This window comes from Primulina eburnea, chromosome 15 (genome assembly GCF_022965805.1).
Source record: "Primulina eburnea isolate SZY01 chromosome 15, ASM2296580v1, whole genome shotgun sequence".
Lineage (NCBI taxonomy): Eukaryota > Viridiplantae > Streptophyta > Magnoliopsida > Lamiales > Gesneriaceae > Primulina > Primulina eburnea.
Genome location: NC_133115.1, coordinates 32,915,618 through 32,939,593, shown reverse-complemented (window position 1 = coordinate 32,939,593; position 23,976 = coordinate 32,915,618). Strand labels below are relative to the sequence as shown.

At 33.6% G+C, this 23,976-nt stretch overlaps 4 protein-coding genes across 6 annotated transcripts; 2 read left to right on the top strand and 2 right to left on the bottom strand.

The window, feature by feature from the left end:
* Window positions 1-261: 261 nt before the first annotated feature.
* On the bottom strand, window positions 262-726 carry LOC140815656 (zinc finger A20 and AN1 domain-containing stress-associated protein 10-like). Its single transcript, XM_073174731.1, has one exon. The coding sequence runs from the start codon at window positions 724-726 to the stop codon at window positions 262-264; it is 465 nt and encodes a 154-aa protein (XP_073030832.1).
* Window positions 727-2,563: 1,837 nt separating this feature from the next.
* LOC140813787 (glutamyl-tRNA(Gln) amidotransferase subunit B, chloroplastic/mitochondrial-like) lies at window positions 2,564-12,595 on the bottom strand. Of its 2 annotated transcripts, XM_073172513.1 has the most exons (10): window positions 12,385-12,595; window positions 7,241-7,445; window positions 5,925-6,600; window positions 5,440-5,649; window positions 4,766-4,906; window positions 4,474-4,677; window positions 3,964-4,161; window positions 3,271-3,339; window positions 2,895-3,011; window positions 2,564-2,777 (listed from the first exon to the last, which is right to left on the bottom strand). In XM_073172513.1, exons 3-10 carry the CDS (start codon window positions 6,546-6,548, stop codon window positions 2,697-2,699), a joined length of 1,644 nt encoding a protein of 547 aa, XP_073028614.1. In that variant the 5' UTR covers window positions 6,549-6,600; window positions 7,241-7,445; window positions 12,385-12,595; the 3' UTR covers window positions 2,564-2,696. The 2 variants fall into 2 exon arrangements, with proteins under 2 accessions (XP_073028614.1, XP_073028612.1); XM_073172511.1 differs by lacking the exon at window positions 7,241-7,445.
* Window positions 12,596-13,071: 476 nt separating this feature from the next.
* Window positions 13,072-15,989, top strand: LOC140814950 (uncharacterized). 2 transcript variants are annotated; one of them, XM_073174047.1, is made up of 4 exons: window positions 13,072-13,385; window positions 14,522-14,598; window positions 15,066-15,201; window positions 15,714-15,989. In XM_073174047.1, the coding sequence occupies exons 1-4, from the start codon at window positions 13,220-13,222 to the stop codon at window positions 15,776-15,778; spliced, it is 444 nt and encodes a 147-aa protein (XP_073030148.1). In that variant the 5' UTR covers window positions 13,072-13,219; the 3' UTR covers window positions 15,779-15,989. The 2 variants fall into 2 exon arrangements, with proteins under 2 accessions (XP_073030148.1, XP_073030149.1); XM_073174048.1 differs by having other exon boundaries at window positions 13,073-13,385; window positions 14,528-14,598.
* A 5,740-nt stretch (window positions 15,990-21,729) lies between these two features.
* On the top strand, window positions 21,730-22,798 carry LOC140814774 (MYB-like transcription factor EOBI). The gene is made up of 3 exons (XM_073173867.1): window positions 21,730-21,937; window positions 22,113-22,242; window positions 22,349-22,798. The coding sequence occupies exons 1-3, from the start codon at window positions 21,799-21,801 to the stop codon at window positions 22,758-22,760; spliced, it is 681 nt and encodes a 226-aa protein (XP_073029968.1). The 5' UTR covers window positions 21,730-21,798; the 3' UTR covers window positions 22,761-22,798.
* The last annotated feature ends 1,178 nt before the right edge of the window (window positions 22,799-23,976 follow it).

Below are 23,976 nucleotides of genomic sequence, written 5' to 3'. Positions count from 1 at the left end.
AAATCAATGCCATTTATTCTTTACTATATTTGACAAATTAGTGAACTGGTCATAACTAATTTACTCCAAAATTATAACATGGAAAATCAATTCGATGTCAACATACATTTTTCTTTAATTCATGTCCTCAACTTTGAAAAATCATTTGAATTTATTATTTAGAAAGTAAAAATATCCAGCCAATGGTTTTCCCCCTGCATCACTAACAATTATGCTTGCAAAATTGCGAGATAGAAAAAAAATCTGTGAACGTTAATCAAACTAAGACCTGTCCCTAATCTTGTCTCCCCTACAAAGTGGGTTTTCTTTCTCTATCGCAACCCTTCCCGCAGTCTTGTAATCAAAGCTGCATGCATGTGATTCTGGGTACCTATGACTCCCGCAGAAAGTGCGTCCACATCGGCATCCGAATCCCAATAATCCAACTTTCTTGTTGCAGCATCCGCACTTCAATTTCTTGGTACCAATCGTGCAAGAATTCATGCCATCAGTCACATTAACCAGATCTCGAGATGAGATTTGATTAATCTCACGAGGTTCAGATTCGGAAACTGCTTGTTGTTGGCAGATATCAGTTTCTGACTTAGCTATCTGACGCTTCAAATAGTCTCCGTAACACTTGGAACAAAACCCTCGATTCGCCTCCGACCCAAAGAAACCACAGCCGCCGCTGCAAAACCGGCCGTGGGTTTCTCGCTGGTTATAGTGGTCTGTAGAAGAATCCATTCTCGTGATTGAGAGATGACGATTTTGTTTCTTTTCTTGATATCTACTTCTCGTTTGTATATTCTCTCTGGATTTGGTTCTGGTGAATTTGTAACGTATACGGTGATGAGGGGTTTGATGCTTATATATATAGATAGATAGTGAATTATCATGAATCCTAGTTGATCTTGTTCTTACCTATTATTATGATGATTTTGTTAAGAATGGAAAGAAGATCTTTTGGATAAAATATTTGTATATCATATTCCTATCAGATGGAATTTGCTACCATATGTAAATTAGTAAGATTACAAAGAAACTTGATTTTATGTTTCATGATTGGTTCTTGGTTTGGTCCATCTCTCACTTGCCATACAACATATATACACATAAAAAAAATACATAACATGATGAAATTTCAATAATAAAGATCACGATAATTTCAATATAAATTCAAATTCAAATTAAAAAAGGAAAAAAAAAATACAGAGTAAAACAATATTATAAAATAAAGATGCCATATTTCTCCAATCACCAAGAGTGAGTCTCATGTGAGATCGTTTCATGGATCTTAATATGTGAGACGAGTCAACCCTACCCATATTCACAATAAAAAAGTAATACTCTTAGCATAAAAAATATTAATTTTTCATGGATGACCCAAATAAGAAATCCGTCTCACAAATAGGACCCGTGAGACTGTTTCACACAAGTTTTTGTCAATCACCAATGGCAAGCAAGATCAGCAAAAACACCAAGTAGTTTTCAGATTCCAAATGAATATTTATATATTATGAGAATTAAGGGTGAGTAACTCGATTCGAGTTCGAACTCTGATAGATTGAATTTTTTTTAAGTCGAGTTCAAGTAAGATGCTACTTGAGTTCGACTCGACTCAATTGTACTTCTACTAATATTGGCTGTATGTGCCCCCACCTTGTAGACTCCAACTATACTTGTACAAAAAAAGATGGTGCAACTCAACTTATAATCAAATAATGCCCTTTTATTGAAAATGTACGCTATTCGATGAACGTCCACTCTCCCTTTTATTCAAAATGTACACTATTTGATATGTATAGCTCCATAGTTGTGGACGTTGCTCTCAATTAGGCGATCTTAATTTAGTGTTTGATGCTATCAGCAAAGATTTAGAACCATTCCTATCAGATGGAATTTGCTACCATATTTTTTTTTACATAAAACAATAATTTTAAAGATTTGGATAGATATAATATATGTCTCATAAATTGACTCGTAAGATGATCTCATAAGAGCTTTTGTGAATTAATTTTAATATTTTCTTATGTTTGATAAAAAAAATGTATAAAAGATATTGTATGTTTATATCAATATTTTGAAAAATTATTTGAGGACATATCAATATTCTATTTAATATCTATTTATTTTTTTATCATTAAAAAAAATCTATTCAATCAATATATCAAATCACATATTAAATAATTCAATTTGACGATAAAATTTAATATGATCTCAAGTTGTATAAATATTTTTATATAATAATTAAATATGTGCATCATATCAATAAAATTAAATAATAATTTAAACGATCATACTTACTAATTTTAATATTCCGCATAGCGCACAAGCGAGATACTAGTATAATATACCCATCGCATACGTCTACGTCTCCGATCGAAATCAATGCCATTTATTCTTTACTATATTTGACAAATTAGTGAACTGATCATAAATAATTTACACCAAAATTATAACATGGGACAGCAATTCGATGTCAACATTCATTTTTCTTTAATTCATGTCGTCAACTTTGAAAAATCATTTGAATTTATTATTTAGAAAGTAATAATATCCAGCCAATGGTTCTCCCCCTGCATCACTAACAATTATGCTTGCAAAATTGCGAGATAGAAATCGTGAAATTCAGCCAACGCAAATGGGGTCTTTTTATGTTGAGGCAGAAGACAATACAAAGTGGCTCAGGCTCATGTGAGAACTTACAAAAGGCTTCAACTTTTCGAATTCAGCTTTTCCAGAAGAATCTTATTCAAAATCCCAGGATTTGCCTTGCCTTTTGTTTCTTTCATGATCTGGATTGGTGGTCAATATGTCAAAATTTCGAGCAACATACAACAATCATAAAATTTGTAGACAATTCATCAAACCTCGATGCAAATGACAAAACGTCGTTTTGGCAATAATCATACCTGGCCAGCAAAAAAGCCTTGCAGCTTAGTTTTACCCCCACGATATTGCTCTAACTGCTTCGGATTGTCTGCAAGGACCTTATCCACAATTTTCTCAATCTCAGAGGGATCAGCAATCTGTTGTAATAAAAAAAGTAATAAGGTTATGTTCATTTGTCCTGGTTTCCATAAGCATATCAACAATAAGCAAGCCTTGGTGGATCACGGGCATGCGAAGGCCAGTCACCAAACTTTCGGAGTATTTAGAAAATGGGTTCTGCTAATATTTGATGCGCCTATGTCTGTCTGTCTGTCTATCAAACACCACGTCTACAATACTCTGATTCAAGTTACCAACAAAATGTTGGAAATCCATGAAAATCGTGAAACAACTTACCTGAACAAGATCCTTTTCTTTAATAAGTCCTTCAACAGTTCCACCCTTTGCCATTAGCTCAAATAATATCTGCACATTTCATTTAGAATAATAACTGATGAACAAGCAAATAGTCCATGCTTATACAAAAAAGTACATCACACCAAACAAATATTGCCTCTTTTCACTTATCTATGCCCTACTTTTATATTCTCGTATGAGCAGAAAGATTAGGTTCCTGCTGCATAAAATCTATCAAACCAAATCATTTTCAGGAATTTGAGCGGTAAGACTACCAATGCATATGCATTTTATAAAACAAAAACATGCTCCCAAACTGATTGGGTCTACCAGCAAAGAAGATGCATGTATAATATGATCATTGTATTGGAGTTAAATGAACAAAGAAGAGACATGTATAATATGATCATTGTATTGGAGTTAAATGAACTTGATTATGTATCTTTGTACAAAGGACGAAGAAAGATGCATTTAATAAGATTCCTTTGACTGATGTGACAGAGATGGTTAAAGATGTAACACGTGCAAAGCAAAAAGATTTCGAAGGGAAATAAGCAAGTCCATATGATTTGAGACTTAAAAAGAGACTTATAGTGTCAACTAATGGTAGCACCTAATATTGGAATAAACAAAGGTAGCACATAATGTTGAAACATTAAAACAACGGGTATACCGATGATTAGATTTAGTTACCTCTTTGCCGATCTTTCCACTTATGATTCCACCTTTAATTGACGCTACAAGCTCACCCAATTCCCGGGGGTTAAGCTTAATGTCAATTATTGACAACTTTTCGTTGTTCATATAAGCAGCAACATCCCCCATTATCCAATTAGTAGCAAGTTTTATGTCTGCACCTGTAGCAATAGTTGCGTCAAAAAATGCTGCCACCTGCAAGACATTTGTGAAGACTAATTATGCATCTCATTCTTTCTTTCTTTCTTTTTTTGACGACGTCTCATTCTATTTTAAATGTTATATGTATTATGTACAGCCCTGCATTCCTATCATTAAACTAATTGTTATTCAAATCTTCATCTTCATATTTGCACAAATATTACACAATTTTGGTTTCAGTTCAAAACGCTTTTTTACTCGTTCGATGTTTATTTCCAATACTCAACCACTAGGCCAGGATCTCAAACTACCAATCCTTACTGACACCAAATTTCCATAAGGAAACATTTGAAGAACAGGACTCACATTAACATCATTACTGAGAAACAGAACATCCTGAATACTCAGCCCAAGTTTCTCATATCTTCGCCGCTTCATTTCCGGTAGTTCAGGTAAGGAATTACGAATATTATCGACATAATCTTCAGTGAGATTAACACTTGGAAGATCAGGCTCTGGGAAGTAACGATAATCAGAAAGGCCTTCCTTCTTTCTCATCGTAACAGTTTTCTATTTTGCAAAGCAAACCAACGGATTAGTAACAAATAAACTAGCCCACCACTTTTCTAACTTTGTCATTATGAGGAAAAAATAGAACCTGAGCTCCTTCTTCCCAGAGGCGAGTTTCCTGTACAATCTGGTCGGCCTGACCTTGACTGTGAAGGCTCACCTGTCTTGAAATCTCAAAATCAATGGCCCTACTCATGGATGAGAATGAGTTCAAATTCTTTATTTCCACCTGGTTATGAATAAACAGATTAATAATTGAGACGGACCATCCACAGAAAACGTGAAAAAACAACAAGAATTGCAAAGAAAACAAGCAAACAAACACACAGATCAGTATGGTTTGGTACAACGAAGCAACATTATGGGTAAACACAACCAACTAACTAGAACCAAACAAAAGGTCACACACATGTTGATCCTCTTTCATCCAAATCTTTAATATACACAACTTTCTCGGTATATATAAATCACCCGTTGTCAAACCATAACTGCAGCTGCAATATGCATAGAAACCAAACGACAGAATCCTTGTCAAAAAAGGGAAGGAATGGTATTGCGGGGCGAGCTGGATTTCTTTACTTGCTTCAGAAACTAGCAAAGATTTTGTGACACCCCAATCAACATTAAACATGTTTGGAAACATCGAGTTGCTAGTAGATTTAGGCTAAGGGACCATGTGAACAACTGAATATTCAGAATACTTTTGTGACATTTTCTGTTTCTGCAATAAGGTAGAGGATAATGAATAAAGAACAAATTTACCTTCGTGCCAAACTCTAACTGCCCAATTGGACGAACTGAGATATTGACATCGCAACGTAGTGATCCTTCCTGCATATTTCCATTACTCACACCCAGATATCTCACTAGTCTCTGCAACTCTGCAGCATATTCTGCTGCTTCAATACCTGTTCTCATATCAGGTTCGGACACAATTTCAAGTAAAGGAACTCCCGCTCTATTCAAATCAACCTGTCAGAAGAAAATGTCAACAACTCCGACAAGTCATAAACAGCCATGAAGAGAAGTCCAATCATAATATAAACAAAGTTCAACATCGTATCCTAAGAAATTAACTATATTGATGAAGTGTGATGTCCAATTATTACTATGTAAAGTATCACGTAAATCAAACTATACAAAGCGAAATGTCGTGAATAAAAATGGCTGGCAGAAGGATTTTAAAAACAAGAATAAAAATCAGAAATAAAAAAAGGAAGATCACAGTTAGAGGAAAACATAGATACCTGAGAATAGTTACCGTTTCCGGTGTGAAGCAGCTTCCCAGCATCTTCTTCCATATGAACTCTGGTGACACCAAACTTTCTATGCCCCCCACCAAACTCAATAGGAAGATCAACATCAATATAACCACTAGTTGCAATTGGGACATCAAATTGTGATATCTGGTATCCTTTTGGAAGATCAGGATAAAAGTATTGTTTCCTATCAAACTTTGAACTCAAAGAGAGTTTACAATTGAGCGCAAGACCAAGTTTTACCGCACACTCTATAACTTTTGAGTTGAGGACAGGCAAGGCACCAGGCAACCCCATGCAAACAGGGCAAATACTGGTGTTTGGCTCAGCCCCATAATTATAAGGACAGCTACAAAAGGCCTTTGTGAGAGTGGAAAGCTGAACATGCGTCTCTATTCCTATGACCGGCTCATAGTTTTTGAGTACTTCTAATCTTGTAGATTCCTCTGGTGACAAAGCTTTCAGTTTAACCTGTTGCCTTTCTTGCGTTGCAGTTTGGCTATGTGCACTTTTTATACAACAATAAAATACGCCATGTTGTTTAGCAAAATAAGCGGATGGATACAGCCGAAAAGAATGTGTTTTTAGTCCCCTGATTAATGTTAACGCCATCTGAATAATTATTCAACTCCACAGGACTTAATATCGAGCAATTGCTTAATACCTGCATATGATATACATATTGTTGGAAATAGTTAGTGATAACTATTGAATGCAAGAGGAAAGTGAAGTTCTTTGAAATGAATCATTGCACCTTTTGAATGAATTGCACCTTTTGAATGACTCGGTGGAAATTTTCCAATGGGGTTTGTGTCCATTCATAAAAAATTCAAATGAAAGGTAGGTGCTTGTCTATTCAATATTCATAAAGGTGTCTATTTGAAAAGTCACACCATTTTGAAGGAGGTGATTCTACTTTATAAATACAACTTCATTTTCTTAATTGACACACAAAAAATATATCATTCATTTTTCTCTAATTTGTCTTGGGAAAATATATAGATATTGCTGTCTATATATTTTATTCTTTGTTTTGAATTTTCCTGGAAGGAAATTGCCATTTACCAGCACAACAATATAGTGGGGCAATATTTCTTTAAGGATAGCATTATTGCGATCAAAACAATCTCTACATTCTGGAACCAAATTTTCTAACAATCTTAAAGAAATATTTTTCCCTCTTTTTTTTGCTTCCCTGCAATGGAGGCCACTGGTTCAAAATCTGTTTTTGATGCATTGAAGTTACATCGATTTGATGGGACTAACTTCACTTGTTGGAAGGACAAATTGTTCAACCTACTTACTGAATTGGGAGTCGCGTATTTGTTGAGTCAAAGCTTGCCCGAAATCCCAGCACCATCTGATGAAGATACACATGAAATCAAAGCATCACGTAAAAAACGGGAGGAAGATGAAGTTCGCTGCAGAGGATACATTCTGAATGCCTTATCAGACAGATTATATGATCTCTTCCGTTCAATCAAATCCCCACATGAAATCTGGAGTGCCCTGGAGTATAAATATACATTAGAGAAACAAGGTACTGATAGATTTCTAAGCATGAAGTTTTTTGAATTTCAAATGGTTGATAATAAATCTGTCATGGATCAAGTCGATGAATTACTCGTCTTAGTCTCTAGACTCAAAGATTTGAAAATAGAAGTGTCTGAACAATTGCAAGTGGCTGCTGTAATTGCTAAATTGCCAACCACTTGGAATGGCTATAGAAAGAAATTGTTGCACACTTCCGAAGATTTTACTATAGACCAACTCATGAAGCATATTCGAATTGAAGAGGAAACTCGAATTCGTGAAAATAAATTTGCTTTAGAGTCTGGTTCCAAGGTTAATAATGTTGAGTCTAGCATTAAGAAAGTTGGTTATTCTGGAAAGAAAAGAAAGTTTACTGAAACCTCAAGCGAAAATATTACCAACAAAAAGAAGAACAAGACATGTTACTTTTGTGGAAAGAAAGGCCATTTCAAGAAGGAATGCAGATTCTACAAGAAACTGAAGGTGGAAGGAAATTCTGGAAAAGAGACTGCAAATCTTGTTGAACATCCAGCAAGTTCTCCTGATATTGTTGCTATGGTTGCTGATCTAAAGATAAGCATGATAACAGAATGCAACATGGCAACGAATGAAAAATCCGCTGATTGGTGGTATGATTCTGGTGCAACTATTCATGTTTGCCATGAAAAAAGTTTGTTCAAAAACTATGAACTTGCTGAGAAAGAAGACAAAGTCTTGATGGGAAATCATGATACAGCCATGGTACTTGGAAGAGGAACTATCGAATTGCGATTCACCTCTGGAAAGAAAGTGATCTTGATGAATGTACTACATGTTCCGGATGTGAGGAAGAATCTGATTTCTGCAAGTTTGTTGTGCAAGAAGGGCTTGAAGGCTGTTATAGAAGCAGAAAAACTTATACTTTCTAAGAATGGTGTGTTTGTAGGACAAGGATACTCATGTGATGGAATGTTCAAACTAAGTATTAATAAAGTTGATGTTTCTGCATATATGCTTGAGTCTCCTTTTAATTTATGGCATGCTAGATTATCTCATGTTAATTTCAAGTCAATTAAATATATGTCAAAGCATGGTTTAATTTCTTGTCCAAATGAAAATTATAAAAAATGTGAAATCTGCATACAAGCGAAAATGACTAGAAAACCTTTTCCTAAAAATGAGAGAACAACTGAGTTGCTTGAATTAGTACATACTGACATATGTGAATTAAATGGACATTTGACTAGAGGCGGAAAAAGATATTTCATAACTTTTATAGACGATCATTCCAGATTCACACATGTTTATCTATTGAGAACAAAAGATCAAGCATTTGATGTGTTTAAAAGTTACAAAGTCATGGTTGAGAATCAATTAGAAAAGAAAATTAAGATCCTGCGAAGTGATCGAGGTGGTGAATATTTTCCAATCGAATTTACTGCCTTTTGTGAAGAAAATGGTTTAATCCATCAAACTAGTGCACCCTACACCCCTCAACAAAATGGTTTGGCGGAAAGAAAAAATAGAACATTGGTAGATATGATAAATGCCATGCTTATGCATGCTAATCTACCAACAAATCTGTGGGGAGAAGCATTGTTAACAGCTTGTCATGTACACAATCGAATTCCATCAAAGAAGACTAAAACTTCTCCATATGAAGTATGGAAAAGAAGGAAGCCAAATCTTAATTATTTGAGGGTATGGGGTTGTCTAGCCTATTATAGAGTTCCAGATCCTAAAAGAAGCAAGTTGGGACCTAGAGCTCTCAAAAGTATTTTCGTGGGATATGCTGAAAATTCAAAAGCTTATAGATTGTTGGATTCAGACTCTAATTCTATTATAGAATCTAGGGATGTTGAATTTTTAGAAACTAGCTTTCTGGAAAATCCAAGAGTCAATACACAATCAAACAAAGAAATTCTTAATTATCTAACACAAAACACTACAATGGATTCTAATTCTTCTTCCAATAAGAAACGAAAATCTGCAGAACCTCCTAATGAACCAAGGAGAAGTCAAAGAGCAAGAAGAGAAAAGAAATTGGGTCATGATTTTATTTCCTCACAAGCATTGACTTTTTTGGTTGAAGGAAGCAGATGTGAATTGTTGAATAAAATACCTATTGTTTTACATTTAGAAGATGATCCAAAAACATATGATGAAGCAATGGCTTCAAGAGACTCTAGTTTCTGGAAAGAAGAGATAAATGATGAAATGGATTCTCTTCTCGCAAATGGAACATGGGAGTTGACTCATCTACCTCCTAACTCAAAACCCATTGGTTGTAAATGGGTGTTTGGAAGGAAATATAACACTGATGGTTCTCTACATACTTTTAAAGCAAGACTTACAGCTAAGGGATTTAGACAAAAGGAGGGTGTTGATTATTTTGACACATATGCTCCTGTAGCGAGAATCACTTCAATAAGAGCATTTTTTGCTTTAGCATCAATTTATAATCTGCCTGTTCATCAAATGGACGTAAAAACAACATTTTTAAATGGTGAACTTGATGAGGAAATCTACATGGAACAACCAGAAGGTTTCATACTTCCTGGGAATGAAAATAAAGTCTGTAGATTGGTGAAATCCTTATATGGACTAAAGCAAGCGCTGAAACAGTGGCATGAAAAATTTGACAGTGTGATTTTATCACATGGATTCAGTCATAATGGGGCAGACAAATGTATTTATTCTAAGTTTACCTAAAATTCCGGTGTGATTATATGTCTCTACGTCGATGACATGTTAATTATAGGAACAAACATGCAAGGAGTAAATGAAACTAAGTCTTATTTATCTTCTAAGTTTAAAATGAAAGATTTAGGAGAAGTTGATACCATTCTAGGAATCAAGGTGACCAAACATAGTGGGGGTTTTGCTTTGTGTCAGTCTCATTATATAGATAAAGTTCTGTCTAAGTTTAATCACTTAGGAATAAAAGAAGCTAATACCCCATTTGATGTTTCCAACAAATTGGTAGAAAATTCGGGCAGATCCATTAGCCAACTGGACTATGCTAGTGCCATAGGTAGTTTAATGTATGCTATGCATTGCACAAGACCCGATATTGCCTTTCTGTTTGCAAACTTTCAAGATACACTCATAATTCTAGCACTGAACATTGGAGAGCAATTGGAAGAGTTCTCGGATACCTAAAGAAGACTAAGTCATTGGCTTTGTTCTATAATAAGTTTCCCTCTGTGCTAGAAGGTTATACAGATGCTAGTTGGATAACTAGTGTCAATGACAATAGATCGACGTCTGGTCCGATTTTCACTTTGGGTGGAGGAGCTATATCATGGGCTTCGAAGAAACAGACGTGCATTACTCATTCCACAATGGAATCTGAATTCATTGCTTTAGCATCAGCAGGCAAAGAAGCGGAATGCTTGAGAAATCTATTGCTAGATATAAAGTTGTGGCCACAACCAATGCCAGTGATTTCTTTGCAATGTGATAGTCAAGCAACTATGTCAAAAGCATTTAAGAAAATTTATAATGGCAAGTCTAGACATATTGCTTTGAAACATGAATATATAAGACAACTAATTTCAGATGGCATTATAACAGTTGTCTATGTTAGGTCAAGTAAGAACCTAGCTGACCCATTAACAAAAGGACTCTCGAGAGATATAATAAAAAACACTACAACTTCAATGGGTCTAAAATTATTCTAATTTGTCATTAATAATAGGAACCCTACCTTTCTAAAGGTTTAATTGGTAACAACAAATTATTAATGACATGTAGCAAGTACTAGGATCAATGTAGTACTTATGAAAGAAGAAGATGAATATAAATTATTCTTAGTGAAGGTTTGAGTTCGGTTATGAACAAGAAATCTCAAACGAGATTTCAAAGGTCCTTCGCCTATGTGAACACAAGAAGTGGTGCCGCTTCTATCAAAAGTTTGAGAATAAAACTTTTGTAAGTATTCATGAACCCAGGAGTAGCACATGGCCATAAGATGGTGCTAAAGCTCACGGTGAACATGTTAGAGAAATTAATATTTTGTGTGTATGACATTTCCAATCTTGTCATATAGAAATTGTGGTTTAAGTTAATTAAACTGCCATACATTTCGACAAGGTTTTGAAGTGTTTATACAAGTAGTAGGTTTAAGTCGAAAGACACCTCCTATACTGCATAAAATTTTAGGTATGATTGCTTATATCACTAACTAAGTGGGGGATTGTTGGAAATAGTTAGTGATAACTATTGAATGCAAGAGGAAAGTGAAGTTCTTTGGAATGAATCATTGCACCTTTTGAATGAATTGCACCTTTTGAATGACTCTGTGGAAATTTTCCAATGGGGTTTGTGTCCATTCATAAACAATTCAAATGAAAGGTCGGTGCTTGTCTATTCAATATTCATAAAGGTGTCTATTTGAAAAGTCACACCATTTTGAAGGAGGTGATTCTAATTTATAATTACAACTTCATTTTCTTAATTGACACACAAAAAATATATCATTCATTTTTCTCTAATTTGTCTTGGGAAAATATATAGATATTGCTGTCTATATATTTTATTCTTTGTTTTGAATTTTCCTGGAAGGAAATTGCCATTTACCAGCACAGCAATATAGTGGGGCAATATTTCTTTTAAGGATAGCATTATTGCGATCAAAACAATCTCTACATTCTGGAACCAAATTTTCTACCACATATTGCAAAATTTCTAGAATTCATATTTGTTTACATCATAGAAACTTCTAATTGTGTGCTAACAGGATACCAAGCTGTAGCTCTTTGCGATAAAATTGCAGTATGTAATTTCATCAAACATTTTGTTTGCAACAAATGTGGACGAAAACTCACGACAAAAGCAAAGACGCGTCAAGAATACTGGCAGTTCAACCTCAACTTTAAACGATGACAAACATATCAAAGTAGAGAAAACATAGTGCAGACAATGCAGTACATACCTTGGGAGGTAGATGTCGTCAGTCTTCCGATGAATGATACCATTCATACAATAGCTTTCCAATGAAGAAACTGGGAACCCAGTAAAAGAGAAGGGATCGAGATTTTTTTGCAAGATGAAACCTGAACACGAACGAGCAGTCAGCAGCGCACAGCCATTGGAGTTAAAGATAACACTTATATCACATGCAATGCGGGTCGCAGGATGTTTAATTACGATAAAAAGAGGTTATCGCATAATAATGAAAAGTAATTTTTTTTTTTGAAGGATTTAGATTGGGGATATATTGAGACCATCTTATAATTTTTTTTATTTTTTTTTACAAATTTTTATTTATGTAAATGATTTTAGAATAGATCTCTTGTGAGATGGTCTCACGAATTTTTATATGTGAGACGGGTCAACCCTACCGATATTCACAATAAAAGATAATACTTTTATAATAAAAAGTAATAATTTTTCATTGATGACTCAAATAATATATCTATCTCACAAAACCGTCTCACACAAATTTTTGCTATAATTTTAATATATTCAGAAAAAAAATTAATAAATTTGAAAATATAAAACGTGTAATTTTTTTTTATTAATATTTAACTAACGCACACTGATATGGATGCTAATCGGTTCAATCAATTCATAACCAATCCGAATCCAGTCCAATTTAATCCGGTTTTGAATTGAATTTAATCTCGTGTTAATTTCGTGGCCCTGCCACAGCAGTCAGCACCCACCGAACAACCATCCGTGGAGTACTTTCCCCTTCTCTTGGAATTTCCCTTGGCTGATTTAGGAACATTGAAAATCCAGACGCCCTAATTTTATTGAAGGGGGAAATGGAGAAACTGCAGCAACAGAAATGCTGGAGAGCTGTTAGATCACGTATATCCTACAAGAACGCCACCATAGTTGTCTGCTTATTGAACATTGTCTCTGCTCTGATATTGCTTCAAGGCTTTCTTTTTCCTTCCCCTTCTTCCAGACTTGCCTCCTCTAATAAAGGTGTAAGCTTTACCCTTTATCTTTTTTTCTGGTTAGTTTTTGTTTAATTCTTTGTCATATTTATTCGTTCTTGCATGTTTTAGTGGGTGGGTTTTTGCTAGAAATGAGATTTAATGTATGGAATATAGTCTTACTTTTCTACTTCCACTTCTCGTAAATTCCTCGATACTCTGTAGATAAGTAAATTCCAACCTCAAGTACGTACTATTTCTGCTTATGCAGCATGTTGGTGTTGGTAGAATTTTATGTAGACTATTCAAGTATTATGATCAAATCCCTCTTGTTGAACCAGCTACGGATCACAAGTCCTTTGTCACGAATCGCGATGGTTTCTTTAGAGTGTTTGACTGTGTTGCTCGAATACATTTCAGAGGTTATCATTCTACCAATTGAATTGGAAGATGTTAAGATTGAACTGAGCTATATCTGGTTGTGATATTATTCCTCATTGCCAGTTATGTCTTTATGGATATTTATTAATTTTAAAGCATTTGTTTGAATGCATGATTCTATCTCTTGTTATCTTATTTGGGGATTAATTTCTTAATGTAGATTTTGGTCGATTTGTGTCACAATTTATATAAACTTTTCCAACGAATTGTTTCCTCTCTATAGTTAAGGGGATCAATTTCCAGCTGAGCTTTGTAATTTTCTTAATTTTTCTATGACTGAATAATATTTTGTTCGCTTTGTATATGTTCTCTTGTCGGACTATGATTTTAAAATTACATTGTATAGCATTTATAGAAAATACTTGTGCTCTGCGGTCTGCAGGATCCCTTTCATAGTTCCAAACTTCCAATGAACAAATAGCGTAGCAAGATATTAAAGTTTTTAATTGCTTTTAGCAACTAAATGAGCCTCCAACCAAATTACCACAACATGACCACACAATGATTGCCCTTCCCGCTAAATTATCTTTATACATCCCTATCTATGACCAATGCAATGAACCCTTATTGTGACAACGATGATTTGATGCTCGATAATAGATCATTCTCCTTCATCCCTTCCGTGATACATTTTAAATTTGTTGTTTGGAATCAATATATCGTATCTCAATGCATGAGTTGATCTGATGTTTCCCTTTTAAGTATGAGTTATTGGAGAACTTTGGTTTATAATTACTCTTTGAGGTACAGCTCTATACAGGAATATCAAGGAATCTGAAGACATACGTCGTTCGATGGTTCCAGTTGATCTTATCCGAAGAGTGAGTATCCATTAACAAGAGTGATTCAGTCGTTTTCATCGATGAAGTGACATGTTGATGTTAATCTAATTGAGGAAAATAATTTTTACGTCCAAGTTTATGATTAAATATCACAATCTTTATTTTATATCATATTCATTTTTGTTTTTGTTTTTGGGGATCCGATTTTTTTAAAAAAAATCAAAGGTGTCACGCCTATTGCAAGATATGTACGTTTTTAGCAAATATGGAAATAGGTGACATGTGAAGCTGTAGAAGTATTCAAGCCAATGTATATGGCCAAATTGTGAAAGCGTGCATTTAACCAAAATTAAGAGAATATTACTGACAACCAATGTGATATATAAAATCCCAAATAACAACTGTGTAGAATATGTTGTAATCGAGTGCACTGGAATGATATTACTCCTTGAACAAGAAAAAGATCGACCTGCTTCTGCTTTAAAATTTGCATCTCTCCCTTATAGGTAAGAGAAATTGGAAAGGATATGTCTGTTGAAACTGAATCAGTGAAGCAGAAAGATGTAAAGCAGACAGCCGCAGAGGACCTAATATCAAAGTTGAATAATTTTCGTTCATATTCAGATGTTGGCAATGTGAAAGGTGATTTTCTATTCCTTGTGTTATTCAATTTCTGAATGTCTGTTCATGCAGTACTCCTATCTCACGTCACACGTCCGGAAGGATTTATAATGTTGTAAAATGATATTTTCTAGTAACTTGATTCAATCATTTTCGTATAGTACGAATTAATTGTAGATGACTTAGATGTGGGGTCCTAGTGAGATACTTTCCTCCCACACCTGTTCATAGAAATGAAAGAGCTTAAAGATCACCCACTTTGAGGTGTAATATGGTTCCCACACGATGCATCTATTGATGGATTCAATGAAGAGCAGCGGGGTGAAATAGTTTGCTTGCCTCCTTATCTTGATAAATGGAGGAAAAGGAAAAGAAAAGAAAATGTTCGTGAAATTTTAGAACATAAACTTCATATTCCAAATTACATTAGGATTTCTACTGAATTTCAGTGTCCTTTGGCAGTAAGGAATGTGTGACTGTTTTCTACCATCAAGCCAAATGTTTACTAACATTTACATGTTGGGAATTTGCAGCCCTGGAGGAATGGCGTAAGCGGAAGATGGAGCGAGCCAAACAACGATCGATTTTATGGGATTGAACGTGCTGATCCTTGGATCCAATTGATTAGCACAGTGCATAATTTTTCATGGATACATGTTTCAGATGGTTAAAATCCCAGGTTCCATGCGGTTATCTAATAAACGCGTGTTTATGAAAATTGGAAATGGGAAATACTAATTGGAACAAGAATTCTGAACAATATACGAATATTTGCAAGTTCAAATCATACAAGACTGAATTTTAATTGATGGATGTGTGCAAACTTTTTATTTCACACAATATCTTAGTCTTTTGATAATCCAGCAAAGATGAATTTTGTATCTGACTGAGTTGAAAGCATAAATTTGTATATTCAAAAAATATTTTTTCATTAAAAAAAATAATGGTATGTCGTGATTTTATTCCCACAGCGAAAGGATTGCAGACAGAGATTGACCTGACGGCTTTAATGGCATCCGATTCCAAAATGTAGCAGGACCAACCGTGAAAATAAGTGAATTAACGAACAAAATCCGAGTACATATATATTGGTAGAATAAGTGAACATTTGGTAAATAGTAGAAGTTTGATTATTCTTAGTAATATTTTTTCGAACGAGTATTTCGCACATGACTTATCTAATACAATTTATCTAATTAACATGGTTTGTGGAGTTAACCTAGTGATATTATACAAATATGTCGATGATCATTTGTAGTCAACGGTTCGTACAAATCTCACGGGAATGGACTCCCCAATAAGGAATTTAATGGGCTCAAATGAAAAATAGAACTAGGATCCAATACTAAACTCACATGTGATATATAAAGCAATGTATGAAACCATGAACATCTTTAAATAAGCAATGTATGAAACGATGAACATCATTTAAATTAACTATCTCATTCATATTTATTTACTCTTCATATATATTTAAAAATCATTGGAAAAATAAATTTCAAATCTCATCTATAAAATAAATATATTTTTAGTAGCATAATCTATATATACAAATATATAAAATCATTTCCTGTTATGGTAAAAATTTCATTTTTAAGTACTTTTGGATTAGTTTGGTATTTTAGGTAACTGACCAAGGAGTTTTATAATTGATAATCGAATCGATAACTCGAATCATACGATATTATAGAACTTAGGTTTTCACTTATTTCACATCAGTTAGTGTTACGAACTTACGACACCTGACACGGCCGCAAACTCGGAAAAACTTGGTAGCAAACATTAGGGGCGGATTATTCAGGGTCACCGGGGCTTAACTTATATACGTATATACTTTTGTATAAATATTAATTGTTATTGTATACTTAGATGTGTTTTTTGATACATTAATTTTGTAAGAATGAATTTTATTTTAAAAAAAACAAAAAAAAAACTTTAGGAGTTATTTTTAATTTAGCTTGCCTAATGATAAATTTCAATCAATTAGTTTCAAACAATAAAAAAAAGATAAAATTCACCGAAAGATGAGAAATCATTATAATAATAAGATTCAAAGCTTAAGGATTAATGGTAAAAATGGATGAGATGGTGAGGTGTTATGCATAGTCTGGAGTCCACTAATTAAGTCCCGCCTTGCCTGCATTTGCTCTTCTGCCTAAATTACGCTTTGTTGAACCCTCTTCCCTTTCCAAGTCAAAGTCAATCTTTTTCATTGCAACGTTAAAACCCAACAGATTAAATGGTTGAAGATATTTATGTGTGTGCGCGTGTTTGTGTATGTGTTTACATCAGATTTGATCTCCTCAACACTCACCGTTGACAACTACGTGTGCACCGTTGATATGACCTATTGGATGTACAGTTCATCACATACAATAGGTGGAAGCTACTATCAGAGGTACTTAATTACATAGGTGACCACAATTGTAACGTTTCATATTCAACGACTGTCCCCACTGTACCAAGATGAGTCTTTCTAACGTGCTTATATCCTCACTCACACGCACCCTAGGAAACTTCCTAGGAGGTCACCCATCCCAAAATTGACACAAGTCAAGCACGCTTAACTTTGGAATTCTTATGTGATGAGCTACCGAAAAGAAGATGCACCTTCTTGATATGAGTTGTACATATCAAATCTTTTAAGCCCTCCTCAACTGCACAGTCCTATACCTGAACAGTTTCGGAATCTCTCTCGTTCCGGTGTAAGATCGGTTCATTCATGTTTCCTTCGCCTAGAAGCCTGCCAAGAGCCGCTCATTGTCTGTGCAACCTCATGGAACCGACGATCACCCCCCGTCCTCTTCGACCTCGGGCCTCACATGCCCACCAGCTTCCGCTTGGTTCGTCCCTGAACCACACCGTACTAGGAGAGGTCGGCTCTGATAACAACTTAAATGTCACGCTTCAAAACTCAGGGTTGACACCGGCGTTGTTTAACCATTACACGATCGAAAAATAACCAGCCTCGTAGCACAGTATAAACCAAAACCAGTTAATATATCATAATTCAAACAAAATAATGACTCTCTTTACAACCCCAAAATCGAAAAACGACAGAATAAAAAAGGAAATGTTACAATTGAATAATAATAAACTTAAACTTAAATTAAAATCTTGAAAGTTCACCAGCACCAAAATTGGTCCGACTCCTCTTTCTCGATTTTGGGGTTGTAAAGACAATTGTTATTTCGTTTGAATTATGATATATAAACTGGTTTTGGTTTATATTGTGCTACGGGACAGGTTGTTTTTCGATTTTTGTGATTGTTAAACAACGTCGGTGTCAACACTGAATTTCGAGACGTGACAACAATTGCCTAGGAAATCAAAACTATATATATGTATACATATGACATCATCCGTACACATCTATATATGTATATGTGCACATCAATGATACTTAACTTTGATAACGTGAGTTTATTAATAATCTTAGCATCCTCTCCAATTTTTTTTCCATTTTTTGTCCAATTCTCCAGATTTTGTCTCACATCTTACATTTTCTTTTTCTCTATTGCGTGCCATTGTTACGAGTATATATTTGTGTACGATGAGATAATACGATATTCAATTATTCGACTCAATCGTCCATTGATTTTACAAGAGATCAATAAAAAAATTTCAATATGAAATATGATATGAATTAAAAACTGTGAATGATTAAAAAAAAACGTGTTAAAAGCTATTTACTTTCAAATATGTAAAAACATGCAAAAAAACTGTGGTAATTCTCACTAAAATACCAATATGAAATGTGCATAGATATGCAATACTGAACGATTATCAAATTTAGCAATTAATTAATGCCAAATCTATGGAAATCCTAAATATAAAAGACATAAAAACTCTTGTGAACTCGTCTCACGAGTCAATTTTGTGAGAAAAATATCTGACCTGATCAAATTCATAAAAAAATATATTATTTTTTATACCAAAACTACTATTTTTCATGGTAGATATGAATCAGATCAATCAATCTAACGGTAAGGAATAATGCTGGACAGATGTACCTTAATATGATAACAGTAAAATAAGATTATGAATTTGTGTTTTAACAGAATTAAGTGTTGTGTCAAATATTACAATATTTAAGACAACATGCAGCGGAATATTAAAGTTTGTAACACAAATTTACTTTAAATAAACAGATGGACAAAATTAAATTTGCACAAGTATAAATAGTTGTGCGGTGCTCATGGCAAAAATTAATCACTAGATATCCAAAAGATTTACAAAAATCTATCACTAGTGATCTCCACAAAAATCAATTTTCTCAACAGTTTGAGAAAACAAATGCTTTCTAAAATAGAGAATCAGAATAAAATTATTCAAGAAAGCAACAAAAACGTGATGTCAAAACATGGAGCAACGAAACAATCTTCAGTCAACTTCGTCACGGATGTTATCTGTAGATGTCTCCAACATTCAAAGCAACATGTGCAGCAGCACTCTTCGACCATCACATTTCTTGAAGAATAATTTCTCTGACATTCCACTGCGTGCACAAGTGCATGTATGTATGTATGATCGAGAGAGGAGACAACCATGAAAATCTCCCACGAAAAACTCTCACGAAAATCACATTCACGAAAAACTATCTCCACGAAAAATCCTACACGTGAACTCTCTGAATTTTTCTCTTCTCCTTCTCTCTCGTAAATCCTCCACATAAATGCCTTTCAACGAAAAAATATGTTCGCCCCAATCATCTCACGTTGATCACATCCTATTTATAGCTTTCATTTATCCTAAAATTTATCTTACATAAGGAAATTTATAAGATATGGTAAACAAGATATTCTATAGAAACAAAATCAATAATACCATATCATATAAATCATTATCATAAATATTATATCTAAAAAAGTAAAACCCAATATTCCACATAATCTTATCAAGAAAAAAATTAAATTTAAGGAAGATATTATATCAAAATAAAATCTTAACATAATTATCTAGAAAGGCAAAATCATAATTAAATACTAAATATCATATCAACAAGGAAGAATAAATCTTGAGAAATAAATTTAATATGAAAATTATATTTCCCTTCACTTACATATATAAACTCGTAATACCGTCTCATAAAATATCACCTCAATTAAAAAAAAAGAATTTATTTGCAAAGATGCCTCGTGGCGTTCCACTTTACAAGTCGATTTGGACATCTGTTTAAACCACTTCGACGACATATCTTCTTTGCGCAAAGTCGCACACTTTAGGACTCTGAAAAACCTTCTTAATTCCCTTCCGTACACATTCGTCTATCTATATCACACAATCGATTTGTCTGTTGGTATACTTCAACAATACTTCTAACACATACATATATATAATGCTCACCTATATAATTATATTTAACTTTTCCGATTATAGTCAGTTATTTTGAGAACATCGTAATTTTGATCACATATATCGTAATATATATATATATATATATATATATATATTACGATTTCGTAGTCGATGTGAATATATTATTTGGGGAAATTAAAAAAAAAAAACCGAAAAAGAGAAAATATCATATCATGACACTGTTTTTACTCTATTACAAAAATTATTAATAAATAGTAAGAGATACATGAACTACAATAAATAAACTTCCACGTAACACCTCTCCTTGAGGAATAAGCAAATCCAACACTATTCATCCATTGGGTTTGTAGACATTTTCACGAGTAAAAAATTTCCACTCGCCTAATTTTTAATTGTAATATTTATGACAGTCCTTCGAGGAATTATGTTTCCTAGTGTCTAGATTCTTAAATCTTAGGTTTTACGTGGCCCTATTGTATCGAGAAAGTGTTTCTATGATTTAATTGGATTTTATTAGTAAATCCTTAAGTAAGTTTTGATTTTTTTTTTTATATATAGTTATTCACGGTCTTGTCTGTGAGTTGATATATTTTGGATTTTGGTTTCGTATAATACGGTAAGTTGGAAAAAATGATAAAAAAAAAACGATAATCAGATGAAAATTAAATTTCTACTAGTTAATAAACTAAAATCCAAATCATGAAAGCTTATAACTTATCCGATTTTGATTAAAAAAATTCAGGATTCCCATAACTCTTTGTATCTCATATAAAATTTGAATGAAGGTGAATCAATAGTTTGTAATTGTTTTTTTTTTATATTACAACATACGCGGGAAATGAGGATCGAACCCACCCGGGGAGGAGAGCCATCTAATCTGACGGGTGAGACCACTTAGCTACAAGCCCGGTCTCAATAGTTTGTAGTTGTTTGATATATAATTTGCACTACAACATGTCTTTCCAAAGATAAAAAATGAATTGAGGCCACTTAATCTAGTAAAATTGGAATGGTAATATTATAATATAAGATTTTGGTGTTAAATTGATACAAACTACAAACCTTTAGCTTAAAATATTATATGTAATGCTACTAGAAGATATTGGTAACATGACAATGACATCAACTAAGTACAAGATGCCCGAATTTACAATATAAATATGCAGAAAACAGAAGCATCTCATCGTGTCTGGGAATTTTGAGTAAAAACTAAATAAACCTTAGTTAGAATACAAACTCAGCTTTTGGATTTAGGGTTTTACAATAATCATAATATTAATTGGGAGTGATATTTTATACATGGAACAAAATATGGGATCGGAAGTGGTTGGAGAAGAATGGAAGAAAGGGCCTTGGACTGCAGAAGAAGATAGATTACTCATGGAGTACGTGAAATTGCATGGTGATGGCAGATGGAACAATGTGGCGACGCTTGTAGGTACGTACGTATACACCGGTTTCACATTCTCATGTCGATTTTTATGCGTAGATTAACGATGAATGTTTTTACGACGATTTTAGTGAAAACGTCCTTTCGAATTATGAGCATAGAATCCATGCACAGTTGTTCCTTTTGAATCCAATCTATATATTTGTGTAATTTGTTTGGACAGGATTGAAGAGGAACGGGAAAAGCTGTAGATTAAGATGGGTAAATTATTTGAGGCCGGACCTCAAGAGGGGACAGATAACCCCAAATGAAGAGAGTATAATTCTTGACCTCCATGCAAAATGGGGTAACAGGTGCTCATTTGAACACATGAAAATAATTTATAATTTGTTTTGTTTGAACTTTTTAAATTAAATCATTTTTGAGTTACATAGTAAATTTGTGAATTAACATGTATAGGTGGTCAACAATTGCTAGAAGCTTGCCAGGAAGAACAGACAATGAAATAAAAAACTATTGGAGGACACATTTCAAGAAAAAGGGAAAACCCTCCTCCAAAACCCTGGAAAAATCGAGTGCTCACATGGTCCGGAGGCAACAATTTCAACAACAACAACAACAACGGCATCAACAAGACCAGATCATAGACATGAACACGATCATGTCGTTCTTGTTTAAGGAAAGCGACGATGATTATTTGCCGATTTTCACTCAATCCATGCAAGAAATATCATATCCAAGTGGAGGAGTACTGGAAGAGCAAGGATTGCTTCATTCAATGATCTCTGGGTATGGTTCCATGCCGGAGGCCTCAAATGAAGATATCACAATATGGGATGGTGGCTTGTGGAACTTGGATGATAGAAACTGAGAGAATTGTTTAACATAAATGTCTTATATAATTGAGAAACTGTGTGTTTCAGATTTAAGTTTGAATGTGAAGTTGTAATACTTTGGACTATGAAGCAAAATAATTTAACACACAAAATTTTACGCAAATAAATCAAGACGCAAAAATTATGCACAAGCCAACACGTACAATTGTGCTGTGCTTCGGTACAAAAGATTTACTAGAAAAATATAATAATGAGTTTATAAACAAAAAGAATACTAGTGAATAACAAAAGCTAATTCTCTTAACACGTCAACGGAGCAAATTACATCCTAAATTTCTATCACTAGAACCAAACACAACACATGCAAATTATGTGAAACCAAAATTCAGTTGAATAAATAATTCTCTAGCAACATTTTGATTAAGTGTTGTTTTTAAATGTCTTTAATATTCCACAAAAACATAGCAAAAACACGACGATAGTTAATCATTCTATTTTCCGAAGCAACTCACAGGTTCTCCGTTCTTTCTTGCTCTCTCTCATCGTCTCTCTATTTTGCAGCATCTATCCTTCAATATATATAGTTTATTTAACATAGAGATGATTATTTGAATAGATACCCACAAAACATGGAAAGTAGAGTTTTGTTAGAAAATAAACTTTTTTAAATAAAAAGATCATATTTAGATTTAATATAAATCTAATCATAAATAACATTAGTCTAGAAATTAAAGTAAAAAACTCATGAAAAAAATAATAATTTAAAAATAAATTTTTTCACGTATGTGAGACATGTTTTTCTTTCTGATACAATCAGTTGAGCTAATTATTACCTCTGTTTCGCCACTTTTTTTTTTAAAGAAATTGTTTATTGCTCATGCATCTAATTCTAAATCCATCTAATTTAGGCAAATAAATCGATGGGTTTTTTTTATTGAAAAAATTTATTTGAACATAAGTTTTATTGTTCAAAATATTGTGAACTTGACAAGTATCACTTTACAAATCTCTTGTTATTGCTTGCTTTATTGGCAGCAGTTTAGACTTGAGAGATAGAACCCAAAAAGGTTCCCAACTTGAAGATGACGAGTCATGATCTTTTTTTCTTATGAAATTTCTTTTGTTTTCTTATGTTCCAAATTTCCCAGACAAAAACTCGTAGCCTTTTCAGACATGATGATTATTACAAACTATTATTAAAATTTGCTCTTCTGATTATATTCGAAGTAATATATACAAATATTTTACTTA